This window comes from Adelges cooleyi, unplaced genomic scaffold, assembly GCF_023614345.1.
Source record: "Adelges cooleyi isolate 19-005CV unplaced genomic scaffold, UGA_ACOO_1.1 ACOO_flye_CR_arks_rails_tigmint_CR_PRNA_376, whole genome shotgun sequence".
NCBI classification, from domain to species: Eukaryota; Metazoa; Arthropoda; class Insecta; order Hemiptera; family Adelgidae; genus Adelges; species Adelges cooleyi.
In genome coordinates, this window is record NW_026096053.1 from 2389251 (window position 1) to 2402839 (window position 13589).

At 38.8% G+C, this 13589-nt stretch overlaps 1 protein-coding gene across 6 annotated transcripts in view; it reads right to left on the minus strand.

Moving 5' to 3' along the window:
* Nucleotides 1–472: 472 nt before the first annotated feature.
* The window catches only part of LOC126840488 (uncharacterized), a 30565-nt gene continuing 17448 nt past the window's right edge, over nt 473–13589 (minus strand). Inside the window, exons 1-10 of one of the 6 annotated variants that reach the window (XM_050576259.1) lie at nt 10292–10525; nt 6639–6704; nt 4594–4884; nt 4191–4241; nt 3928–4053; nt 3724–3856; nt 2914–3361; nt 1803–2836; nt 1452–1680; nt 475–1368 (exon numbers count right to left, since the gene is read on the minus strand). In XM_050576259.1, coding sequence (XP_050432216.1) covers nt 1035–1368; nt 1452–1680; nt 1803–2836; nt 2914–3361; nt 3724–3856; nt 3928–4053; nt 4191–4241; nt 4594–4884; nt 6639–6647 — 2655 coding nt within the window. In that variant the 5' untranslated portion in view covers nt 6648–6704; nt 10292–10525 and the 3' untranslated portion in view covers nt 475–1034. Of the gene's footprint in view, nt 1369–1451; nt 1681–1802; nt 2837–2913; nt 3362–3723; nt 3857–3927; nt 4054–4190; nt 4242–4593; nt 4885–5073; nt 5212–6638; nt 6705–7399; nt 7539–10291; nt 10526–13589 lie in introns of those variants that run through there. The other 5 variants (XM_050576261.1, XM_050576256.1, XM_050576260.1 and 2 more) reach the window with 5 other exon arrangements.

Below are 13589 nucleotides of genomic sequence, written 5' to 3' on the forward strand. Positions count from 1 at the left end.
ATAATAATAATAATATATATATATGTATATATATTATTCATGTAATCGTATATTATAAGGCTAAAATAACAGTTCGATTATATAATGTTACAAAATTACAACTGTTTTAATAATGCAGGCATGCTAATAATATTCTCCAATTGGGTTTAAAAAAAAATTGTATTTTTTTGTTAAAAACAAAACATATTAATATAATATATAACCTCAGTATCAAATTAATTAGTGCCCTCACTATCGTTGAATCACAAATTATTTATGTATACAACCGAAATTCCCATCCTTTTATTATTCAATATTACAATCGTTTATCTACAAAAAAAAAATATATAACTGAGATCAACATAACAATATTATCATTCTTATACGCTTACTATGAAAGCTATAATCATCAATATATTATTATTATTTAGTACAACATAATAATATATTAACTCTATGCGCGATACATTAATAATATATTATAAATGTATTTATGTTGTACATATATAGTTGTTGTACTTTCTGTACGCGCATAATAATTATCCATTTACAAGTTAACGGTTTTTTTTAACAATTTTTTATTTAATCGTTTTTTTTTTAAATTACATTTTACAGTCTACACAATTAAGAAAAAAAATTCGAAAAAAAATTAGGAACATTATTTTAATAATCTGTTTTTTTTAATAGTACAAAACTAAACGTCTATACAAATTAACAATCAGTACATTTCGCTAAGTCTATAAGTCGACCGCTAAAAAACCTCAAAAGCAGTTTTATACTTTTTAACATTAAGTTCGCTTTTTTTTCTTTGAAATTGTTGAAAGTGTTTCAATTAAAAATATAATATAAATATATAAATAGTAAATATTTGGCTTCTTTGAGCTTATATAAAGTTAATAACTAAACGTAATTACGTCATAGTATATAGAATTGTGGGAGGTCAAAAGAGGCGTTTTCCAATTAATGTCGAAAAAACGGGGTGTGGTAGTCTTCTTTTTTGTTTTTAGATTTTAGGTAAGTATAAAGATTTCAAATTTCGCACTATAATGTGCGGCCTACGTGCACTCGATGAAATGCCTCTGTTCGATCACCGACGGCCGTTGGATTTCTCCCGGTTGGACGTCGACGGCGATGGGCTGCTGGTGATGATGTCGTAGGTGAGCGTACATGTCAGCGTCGTCATCGTGCTGCTGCTTATCAGCCACGCGGTACATGTTGTTGTTGTTTTGATTGCCGTCGTCCACATGTTCGGCCATCAAGCCGCCGTTGGCGTAACCGCCGCCACCGTGATGGTACGTCTGATGGTATTCCGGACTGTTCCTCTGTTCGGCCATTTCATCTTTACCCACCGGATATTGTGGCCTGCATGAAGTGGTCTTCCAGTGAGTTCTGTAAAAAAGAAAAAAACGTAGGGTTAAAAACAAGCGCTTATGAACGAAGGTGGACTTATTGTCGTCGTTGGCGGGACTTACCTTAATCCGCTGGCGCTAATGTACGATTTCTGGCAACAGTGGCAAGTAAACGGCCGCTCGTTGGTATGGATACGCTTGTGGAGTTTGAGGTGCACCAGCTGGGTGAACGTGGACGAGCATATCTCGCAAACGAACGGCTTGTCGCCGGTGTGCAGTCTCGAGTGAGTTTTCAGATTGGACGTGGAGCTAAAACGCTTTTGACACACGTCGCATTCGTGTGGGCGTTCTCCTGGAAATTACAAAGGGACACGAACGTTAATTTTTGTTATTTTTTTATTTCAAGTTTATGATAGTTATTATGTTTGACAATTATTGTATTATTACAATTAATGTAATTATCAATCGACTTACCGGTGTGGACGTAATTGTGCTTTTGGAGGTGGGCTAGCTGCGTGAAGCTCTTGCCACACGTCTTGCACTTAAAAGGCCTCTCGCCCGAATGCGTCCTCAAGTGCACCTTCAGGTTGGACAACTGACCGAACGTCTTGCGGCATACGTTGCACTCGTAGTGCATTTTACCGTTTTTCTTGCTTATCGGGTAGGGCAGCGATCGGTAACCGCGTGAGTTACCCGAACTGCCTGGACTACCACATGGTGATATATCATCCGGTGACATGGAACCGGCTGGCGGGCTGCCTGCGCTGGACTCGACGGGGTGACTGCTCGGGTAGTGACACTGGTAACCGCCGCCGACACTGCCGTTTTGCGGGGGGAACAAATGTGACTGATACGGCATGTACGAGAGTTGTTGTGCCGCCGGTGACGAGTACATGAGCAACGACGGGGGCGGGCTCCGGTGCATTTGGTGCAGGGGCGGCGACAACGCGGGCGATAGTCCTTTGGTGGACGAGTCGGGGCTGACCGACGCCGTCACGTACCGTTGCACGTACGATTGATCGACTGTGCTAACCGGCGGCTGTTGTTGTTGTTGTGACTGAAGCGGCAACGGTGGCGATGACGATGATGACATGACAGAGATTGGCGGAATAACGACGGCAGACTGATGATGGTCAAACGTCGATGACTCTTTGGTTTGGAGCAATAAGTTTTCCAACAGCGATTTCTGATCCCTTGGATACTGGTATATGACTGAAGGTTGTTGAACGACGATGGGCTGGTCGTATTTGAGTTTCTTGGGCTGCGACTCAACGGAATCGGCTGAAGCGCAAGACGAAGACGGTTCGGCGTACCGTTTTGGAGACAACGGTCGCACGACAATCGGCTCGACGGACACCACAGGAGGCGGCGTCTGTTCCTTGAGCGGCTGTTCCGGGTCTTTGCGGTACTGCGACGCTTTGCGCAGCTTGATTTTCACTTTAAGGAACTCGTTGGTCTCCACCTCGACCGCCGCTTCCTCGTCGGCCTTAGGCAATTTCGATTTTTTGCTGTAAACCAAAAAAACAGTTAGTACAATATACACATACGTCGCACTGCTCTAAATATATGTGTAGATTAATAGTACCTATAATCCAATATGCAATTGGAACTGTCATCGGAATCAGACAAATGTTCAGGCGGCGTCGGTGCGTCGTCGTGGTACGTGTGACTGTGGTACCCTTCGTCGGACCGCACCGAATGGGACTGAGCGTATCCTTGAGCTTTGCCTTCGTCGTCCACCGGCCTCAATCGTAGTCCGTCCAGCCTCAGAACGTCCGTGCCGCCGGCGTCTGAGTACTCCTTGATGGGACTGATCAGTACACGGCGCATGGACGTCGCGTTATTGGTCATAGCCTTATCGAATTCGTTGCGCAAGTCATCGTCCTGCCAGTGCACCCGATTGGCCGTCTTGAGCACAGCTTCCGCGCCGTCCGTTGGCTGTGGCGGCGGCGTGGGTGGCGTCGACGAAGACGATACCGTGTCCGTTGCATCCGCGAGCATGGGCAATGTGGGTGACGTGGACAGTTGCATTTCTGTAAATTTTACACACTGCGTTAATATATAAAACATATGACGACCACAGTCGGGTAAATTAGCTAAACATTTAGTCTTGAATTAGTACACAATTCCCTCTAGAAAAATTCCATCAAAGACTGCCACCCCCTTCCCAAAAAAATTTAGGATGACAACTCGCCCGATAAACTAAGTTGAAACTATAATTTTTTTTTTTTAAAACGCAGTAGATTGTTTTTCATTTGAAACCGTAATGCGGCGTGACAGATAGGCAATTCCGATACATTGAAGGCAGCGTACAGTATTTGCCATCGACCCGTACGCCGACGGATAGTTAACACATATTAAGTCATAACAATAGCTGTTTAACTGGATCACTTACTTCCTTGCATGCGCTGTATCATTTGTTCCACACTTGACGGATAGTTTAACCTTTCGGCGAATTCGCGACAGTACCACACCAGCAATTCCTCGTTGGGATATATGGGCCGTATCGTGTAGAAAAATATATCGGTCTGCAACGAACGATTTAAAGACATGAGCAAATGAATTAAGTTTGTACTTATTGTAAATTTTCGGCACTTACCCCGCACTGACAAGCAATGAGATTTTGAGATTGAGGCGAGTAAGGTGCGCTGACGTACCTCATCCAATTTGATTTGGTCTCGTCGTATGTGTTAATGTAGTAAAACGGTTTGTTCTCTTTGTAGATCTATAAAGGTACAGGGATGTTGGGTCATTACAAAAAATAGAAAAGCCTATAGTAATAATAGGGCAACAGTAAATGTTGAGAAGCAGGTTTTTTTTTTTTTAATTTAAATTAAATAGCCAAAGCGAATTATTATTTACCTGTTGGCGAATTTTCCGCCAGACATTGTCTCGCTCTAGCATAAGTTGGACCTAATTTAAAACGGACATAGTTGTAGATAAGAGAATACATCATTAAACCGGGTTACACATAATATAATACACGTAGGGTAAAGTGAGACAGCTAAAACTGCAAAATTGTACATAGAAATAATACATTTATTTTATTTTATTTAACGTTGAAATAATTTAACATCGGGTAGTAAAAATCATTTCATTCGAATTTAAAAATTAAAATTTTTCTTTTGAAAAATTTAGCGGATGCACTTGTCTCATTCATTTGCAGTTATCTCACTTCACCCTACTGTATATGTTGATTCAAAATAAGTTAGTCGAGAAGCGAAATGGTTAAGTATGATAATTAAGTGTTATATGCGGTACTCACCCTCCAGAAGTATTTCCTCTTGCCGTTGGGCGCATGCTCCTTGACGCACACCTCACCCACCAGCGGGCCGAACCTCGTGCCCAAAGGAATGTATATGGCACTCTTAACGCCAGTGATCTTTTTGCCGATCTTCTTTAGCTTCAGGTTCCTGGGCAACGAGCTCTCCGCCCGGTTTGGGTTGTTCGGATCCGGCGGCTGGTCCAACACTATGTAATCGACAAACTTGTCGAATTCCTCTTCCTTGATCGAGTTGAAGTCGAACGGCAAGTCGGTTTCCATTGGCGGCGTTTCCTGATGACATACGAGAATAAATCGGTTAGGTTTGGTACATATACAGACACTTTTTTTTTAAATAAAGAAATTGATTATATTAAAAAAACAAGCCAGAAAATAAAAGAAACCGACGGTCGCCGAGCGGCGTTCAGGGTCGGCGCGAGTAAATATAATAATATATGATATTATTATTCTATTCGGTTTCACCTTCCAAGGAGTATTTTTAGCCGTGCATGGACGCGGCATTTGGATACGGTTGACGGCCAAAAAATACTGCACACATTTATGGTATAAACGGCGACTGACGTGCTCGACCGATGCACACGTATACCGCCGAGGCGAATGGCGGGGCGGTTGTATATTAAAAAAAATACATATGTATATACACCCAATGGCGTTGTGGCGAAGGGCTGAGACTAAGTAGATGGACGAGAGGAGAGGAGGCAGATGCAACGCGGTATATGGGTCACTAGTGCCAACCGAGAGTCCTACAAACTGCACTATCGATCCCGTCAACCGACGCCGAAGCGACCAGTGCATATATAAATGTGTGTATAAATACTTAAATATATTAAATATATATATATATATATATATATATGTGTGTGTGTGTGTGTGTATATTATACTATATGTGTGTCGAGACGTTGCCAGTAAATTTCGTTATGACGCGTTTAGAATGACAAGGCGGCGGTGTAACGAAAAGCAAAAATAAAGAGACGGGTCGTTTATATTTATTTTTATTTTAAACCATAATAATATCTATCCGTTTGTCCCGAGTTGTATTAATATGTATAATATGTAAATATGAACGCAGTTATTATATAAATAATAAATACAAATAACCGCGACCTTAGAGCGTTTATACTATTAATAGAACGCGCTTTTCTGGAAGGTCGTCCGAAGTGACAAACAACCAAAAAGTTCACGTTTAACAGCCGTTTCAAACAAAAAAATTAAAGCGTTTTCAATATTTTTATCGTAACCTAACCTAAACACACCCGACCAAAGGGCAATGATCCCCATTTTCCTGTGTAATAATATTATGTCTGCCGGGTATTGCGTGGGACTGCGACAATAACATTATAATGTTATCCAGACGGTTAAAACGATTTTTGGGCAAAGGTCGACGAACTTTAGCGGCACGAATAGCGGCGGGGAGGCGAGGCGGGGTGGTATAGTGCTGTATCCAGTAGATTGGCGACGGCGGGGGTGGGTAAACCGTCTGGGGGTGAGTCCGTCTCGACGTCGAAAATGGCAGAGCGGATAAAGCACTGTGGCGCACGCTATATCGATTAGGTATGACTGCGGCAGGGGGTAAGGTAGCGGGTTGAGGGCAGGATCTTCGAGTATAAGAAAGTTTTTGTGTGGCGTTCAATGTTTTTGTACAAACGGAGACGAAAATGTCTAATAAAAATAAAGAGAGAGAAAAGGGAAAAATTAACGACCCCCCGGGAAATCCAAGTATTGTCGGAGGTCCGGAGCGACTGCCAACGCGTGTATACCTACCGCCAGACGGAATCGATAGTGCGACCGGGTACGCGACCACCCTCAATAGCTACCCTTACCCAGGTCGGAGAGGAAGAAGAGTTCATCCAAACAAAACAAAACAAAAACCCGCACAAGCGGTACGCGAAAACTTAAATAATAATACAAACGAAATTTGTTGAAACGAGTCGCTACTAAGAAGGAGAAACAAGTGAAAAGGCTTAAGAAAATTCGTTCTTCCATCCTGTAAACGATTATTCGTTGATTAATGCATTCGCAGCTTACCTGTCTCATTGTGATTATTGTTCGGGTTCACTGGTCCTCCATAAATATTCGACAAAGTTAAAACACCTGGAAAGAAAACAAGACAAAACGTTGGATTCAATATTTATTATTTTTTTATAATGTATTTTTTATATATAGCGTTGCCTAACCAATGCGACAACGCATAGTTTAAATTACAAGAACGTTCCGCCCGTCTATTCATAATAAAACAATATAACGTTTGATCTACTATTTGTACTTCATTAATATAATCTCACAAACAACCGTCGAGTCGGGCAAACCACGATAGAGTAACGACACATATACCTATGATAATAATATTAGTATTAATTATTATTAATATTGCCATTGTGGTTGGAATCGACATGGTCGTTATCTTCTAAGAAGTAAAAATAAACGTAATTTATTCAATATAGCGTTTCGAAATAACAAACAAAAAAATGTCATTAATACACTCGAGATAAGGTGCATTGATATAAATAACGCGTATTATGTAAGTTTAACCCGTACAGCGAAAATATCTTTAATTAATAATTATTTTTAAATAACTGTAACAACAAATTTTCAAAAAATATGTATATTTTGAAATATTTTACTGTGTGATTAATACAAAAACAAAATTTAAATCAAATTTTCGTGTATTAAATTTTTTTTTTTATATTAAACTAATTTACTGAATTTTACTGTACATCATTGTTATCATTTTTTTTTGGGCTAACTACCCGTACTTTTTTAATAAAAAATGAATAACTAATCAATACCTTCGCGTAATCATAACTTGTTCACGCCACAACCGAACAAAAACAAAAAGACAGATTGGAAAAAGTGATTTAACTAATTACACCGAACTCGATTTTGGCGCGCACTAAATTTAAAATTAAGCGTTTTCACCGCCGCCCATGGATGGTACGTATACAAATAATTGTTGATAATAATTATTATTAAAATACAGTTATGTCTACATCAGACACGCCGTACAGTAATGAAATATTGCAATACACTGGACGATCACGCCAATCGGTAATTCGCGTCCTAAACGGCAGCTGCAAATGTATACAATATAGTATAATAAACTATGTACCCATTGCCATTGACTCAACAACAAATGTACCAGTTACAACTATACATTTTTGTGTACTCTATATTATCATTGTGATGTAACCGATAAATGCATAAATAAAACCAAAATCAAACAAATTTATTTTCGTTTCGGTGTGGATAAAATAACTGAAAAAGGTGTTTTTCTTTTTTTTTTAACACTATTCAAACTCATCTATATGATCAACATCACAACTCACAACCGATTGCGATTCCAACGTTTCTATATTTGCCGTCGACGATTTTAATTACATTTTGACAACTGTTTTTTATTTTTTTTATAATGGATGTCGCTTAGTCAATAATAACTACTCGTTTTTGGGCTCTTGTTTGCGGCTAAAAACCGACAGTGGAAACAACCGACACTGGAGAGCCATCTAGAGCACATGCGTCGCATACCTCCCCTTAAAACGTTCGGGAAAATTATTGAATTCTCAATAACTTAAAAAATATAATGTACTTTAAGTGTTACAACGAATGTTTCTCAAAACGTTGGTTAAGCACCACCGTAATATAGATTTTCATTTTATCAATAAAAAGTCTTACAAATTAAACCATTTTTGTTTTAATGAAATGATTTTAAATAAAATAGTGTATATAATGAAAATATAAATAATTTGTTTAATGAACTGAAACGGTATATATTATATTTTGTGCTTATCACGATGAAACAATTTAAAACGTTTGCTGTCACATATGCGCCCACGAACGGATCAAATTAAATTGCATCAGACTATCACATGCGCTTATCTGCTGCACTTTATTGCGGCTCTTATCGATGCATAATGTTTATATGCACCTAATTCCCATTTGTAAAGTGCAAGATGCATTTTGGTCAAGGACGTGGTTGTGACGGCGTTGCTCAGATATTATCGAACGCACACAGACACATATTGTGTTATTTATTATTACAAAAAAAATTACACATACATATGATAATTTACAATCAACAACCATTTTTTTCAATTTTTTTTTACTTTAATAGCCAGAGGTTGGTTACAACACATACACGCATACCAGAAGCCTTTGTGCTACCGTACTATATTATAATATATGTATATAAAAATAATAATAAAACGTCCTTCGTCCGCGTTATCAGAGTCAAGGCCGACACAAATATGTTTCACATTATTTTATCCTGTTTCAAGTGTTACCAAAGAGCTCTGAAGACCGACGTTCAGGCGAAGAAGTAGAAATAAGTACATTAATTTAAGCCGTTCGTTATTTTATCCGTGATACAACGATTTCGATACTATTATTATTATAGGAAAATGGAACCGACGGCGCATTTTGTTTACTATTGCGGAAATAATAACGGTACTCGGTAAACATGGTATGAACAAAAAAAAAATTTGGAAAAAAACCACATTTATACAAGTGTTCCGAACACCTTCGTCCGAATATTTGCGCAGACACATTATATTTAGGACAAGAGCGGCCTGAGCGCTTTGTTCGATGAAATTAAAACGTGCTATGTGACATAATACTGTATTAATATATTATATAAATATATATATGTATATACAAACGTGTAAACGTTTAAAACAAAAAGAAAAAACGAACATTATTTTAGTACAACTTTATAAATTGCAGATATCGTCGATTTTGTTTTTTTTTTATACCAAACCAGACAACATTTTTTGTATATGTATACTAGAATATTATATTAACAGCGAGCAATGGTTAGGTTATTTAGCAGTGTAAAAAATGCGTGGAACACAATATTTTATTAATCACAATAATATACTTTTACATTCTTAATATAATATATCTATGGTAATTTGGTAATATTATCAATATAATCCTGACCAAACCTGATGAGTTAGGAAAATTGTGAGATCATTTATACCTATATAGCAGCTGTAATTAGTTAACAGCTATAATAATTTGTTCATCAATTACGTTATTATATAAAAATCCCAATTACTATGCCAATAAGATCATGTGCGCAGTAGCTGAAGTTAACAATACGATTTTCGTCACACGCAATAATTTAAACGGATTTTTGAGATTTTTTTTAAACTTTTCACACAAAGAAAATGAGTTGCATGACGATGATTGTATTATTAACACTCGTGTCGCGGTAGCAAACAGAACGGTTTCGAACGAACAGGCGTTATTCTATTATTCTTATGCATTTGTATACTATAAAAGAGGGAAATGCAATAATAATAATAATAATAATAACAGATTATTGATGTTCATGGCCGCAGCCTTGAGCCGCCATGGTTTTGTCCGTTGCACATGCAAATGCATTCATATGTTGTTATTGTTACAATCATTTTGTGTGCATCAAATTAACTACATTCAAACCCGATACGCGGTCGATGACGTTTTACGCGTCAACACGTTTGTTTTATGTAAATAATAATTAGCCGTCTTACTTATATACATTTTTTTTATTTAGTAAAATTGTACGGGTAACCCGAAATCGTTTGCCGGTAGTTTCCAAAAAAGTATTGGATTTTTCTCAAACCACTTAGAACCCCTTTAATTTTCCATCTGTTTGTAACGCTTAAAAATAAAAATATATTTATAACTAATTTTGATCTTACCGTACAGCAGTAGCGGGGTGTGGAGGGCGTTCGAAACGATATTTCCAATATATTATATTAGTGTATTAAATATTAATTGATTATAAATTATAATTGGTGCGGTGCAGAGAATGACTATAATATTTTTATATCGCCGTGGTCGTAGCAGTAGTCGGAACGATGGAAACGTCGAAAGCGAATCAAACGTTGTACTGACCTAAGGCAACGCACCGGTCTGTGTGCACCGAATTCCGGATTGCACGGCGAGGATGCGCCGTCCGACCCCGCGGCCGTCATCCCATCGACGCCGTCCCTATAGTGATATGCGCGCGCGCGACCGTACCGCTTCTACTGCACACACCCCGTCCATCGCCCTTGGGCGCACGCAGACTGCATTTCCGCATGCGCCGCGGTGCATCGGGACGACGCAAGCGCGCCTCGTCGAAAAAACGCCACTAGGAGAAGGAGGCGGCGGCGGGAGTGACACACTCTCGCTTTTTCGCCCGAACATACCGTCGCGGTAACGGCTCAACAGAAACTCGGTCAACGGTCAATCGTATGGGCCGCGACAATTTGGCGCTATGCGTTCGCCTCATTACATTTTACTCTGACGCACATGTCTATCGTTAAAAAAATATGTATATATTATAAATAAAAGTATTAAAAAAAAATATTAAAAAAATGTTTTATAGTACCTATAGTGTTTTATAAAAAGTTAACAATAACGAACCAGAGAATCATCGAATAATGAAACTCCCACCCCCCTTCCCTCCCCCCGTACGATAGATGAACTATATGCGTACCTACAAAAGTATGTGATATTATTATTTAAATACGAAATGTGTAGCGCGATGAAAATTCTAAAATGTATACATAATTGCTCGGTCGTAAGTGCATGCGAACGAGTGCATCGCATCAAGGTCGTCACGTAACGGCGACGGCGCACGAAGCCAGTATGTGTGTGTGTGTATAATATACATTTTGTAAACTGGGTCATTCGTGCTATCTTTCGTGACGACTTGTAATAACAATATTAATAACAACGACAAAAATACACACGCACCCTCGAAATGTGTTGTTTTTTTATACAAGCTGTACTAAAAAAATATATATAATATAAATATATACCGAGATAAGAGTATCCCTGGAAAAACCACCATCGGCGGCGTTCATTTTGCGGCTTTTCCCGTTAGGGCGACTACAGGAAAGCGTAACGTCGCTTTCCCGTAGACAATATTATTATTATTATTAATAAATATAGCGGACAAAAGTTCATCAGGTCGCCGAAATGACGACAGTGTGTAATATTGAGGACGTTCGGTCAGTGGGCGTGGTCCGGCTGTGCAGCGTGAAAGAAAATCGGAAGTACACACAGCACATTACTCTTTCCTTTCTTCCTTCCTTCCTTCCCGAATAGTCGGTCAGACGGCCGCCGGGGGCTTCGGCTCCTTTCTCTTCTTCCCCGCCTCTTTCCTATCCTACCCGCCCTCCAACGGTCACCACCCACGCACCACTCTCCCACACGTTTTGACGTAACAGTAAAGTATATATATATATATATACATGCATATTAAAACGCGCGCTCCGTTCTTCCGGGCTAGCCGACGGGTTAGTTTGTTTTTCTAGCCAAAAAGTATTTTCGGACAGACCAATAACGCGCGAAGGCGGTCATAATAATAATAATATACAACCCCCCCCCCCTTGTGATACGACCGCCAAACGACACAGGCGAAAACTCAACCGGTTTTTCGCCTCGGGTCAACGACCAACTTATACCTACTTGCAGCACTGCTAACGAACGCGCGAGCGCACCGGTAACGGTAACCTAACCTCAATCTATACATTTTTCGTTTCTTTCGTCGACCGGCAAAATAATAAATTCCCTTCCACAGTACATTATTATTAATATTTTTTTCCTACGCTATCAGCTCATTGACCTTTCTCGGGCTACGGCGCGAGTCCGTCAGCACCACGGCCGCCGCGTAATTAGCTCGTTATATTAGCCGGTCCGGCCGTCGCCTTCAAATACATTCGCTGTCTGCTTACTCGGTGTGCGAACAGAGCTCCCCCATCGCGGTCGAACCGTGAAAAAAAAAATACCGAGGTCTTCGCGAGGTCAATAGTCGCTCGTGGCACCCGAAATCGCTACCGGAAGTCAACAACAATAAAGCGCAACAAGCCGCCGCCGCCGACGGTAATTTTCGTTCTGAGCTTCGATAGCGGCCGACAAGGTGTTGGTTTTTAAGTTTACTAATCGACGAAAAAAGTAAAGTAGCATCAGTCAAATATATGAAATAGTATATGTAAATAGTCATATGAAAAAGTTTAATTTTTCAAATACACCGAATAGAAATACCGCCGTCCCTTAGTCCACCATAATAATTTAACCTCGACGCGGGTATTCGGATTATAGTTAGTACTTAAAGCGTTAGAATGTTAAACGTTTTCGGGTGTTAAGATAATTCCTGAATTATTATTATTATGTTCGTAGCATAACTGCGGCTTAAAGCATATTTTGGGTTCATCCAAATTTAACTTTTATTTCAATACTACACATTAGAAAACAACGATAAATTACTCTAATTATGATAGTTTTGTCGTATTTCTTTCAGATTCACTATACTATATAATATTATTGCCCAATAGAGTATTTTTCATCTACAAAATATATCATACTGCTAATGGTGAAGAATATTTTTATGGTTTTTGAACACCTACGTCCAAATACCAAATACCCAAACAAATCATTTGGATCAAAGCGCCGAACAAATATGCGCGAAACGTCATTCAAAACAGCCCTGCCACCTGCGATGAGACAATTCAAACAATAAAAGTGCGTCTGCAAAAATTAGAATAAATTACAAGTGCGCACACAATCGAGCTGTGTGTAAAGTGTTAACACTTGAACAACACAATTTTATGTAAAAACACATACACATCTTCTTGCAAAGGAGATGCGTTTTATTTATCATTGCGCGGATTATTTATTTAAATTAATAAAGTTGATTTTTTCTTTTTTTAATAAAAATTGTTAAAAAAAAACTTAATTATTATTATACAGCCACCGCTATGTCGTAACTCCGACCTAATTCGTTCTTCAAAATCCTCTTATAAATTATAAAAACGGCTTATAGGCACTGAAGTCAATAAGTTGTGTTTACTGCTTATAGGTATACGGATGGTTATCATGGTTTATGATAACTAAATGTATGTATATTTACTTATAATGGTTGTATCGTTGGCTTTTTTTTTTAATAAGCTGTAAGCATATGTTTTACATATTTATATTTATAAATATAAATATTATGCGACGGACAAT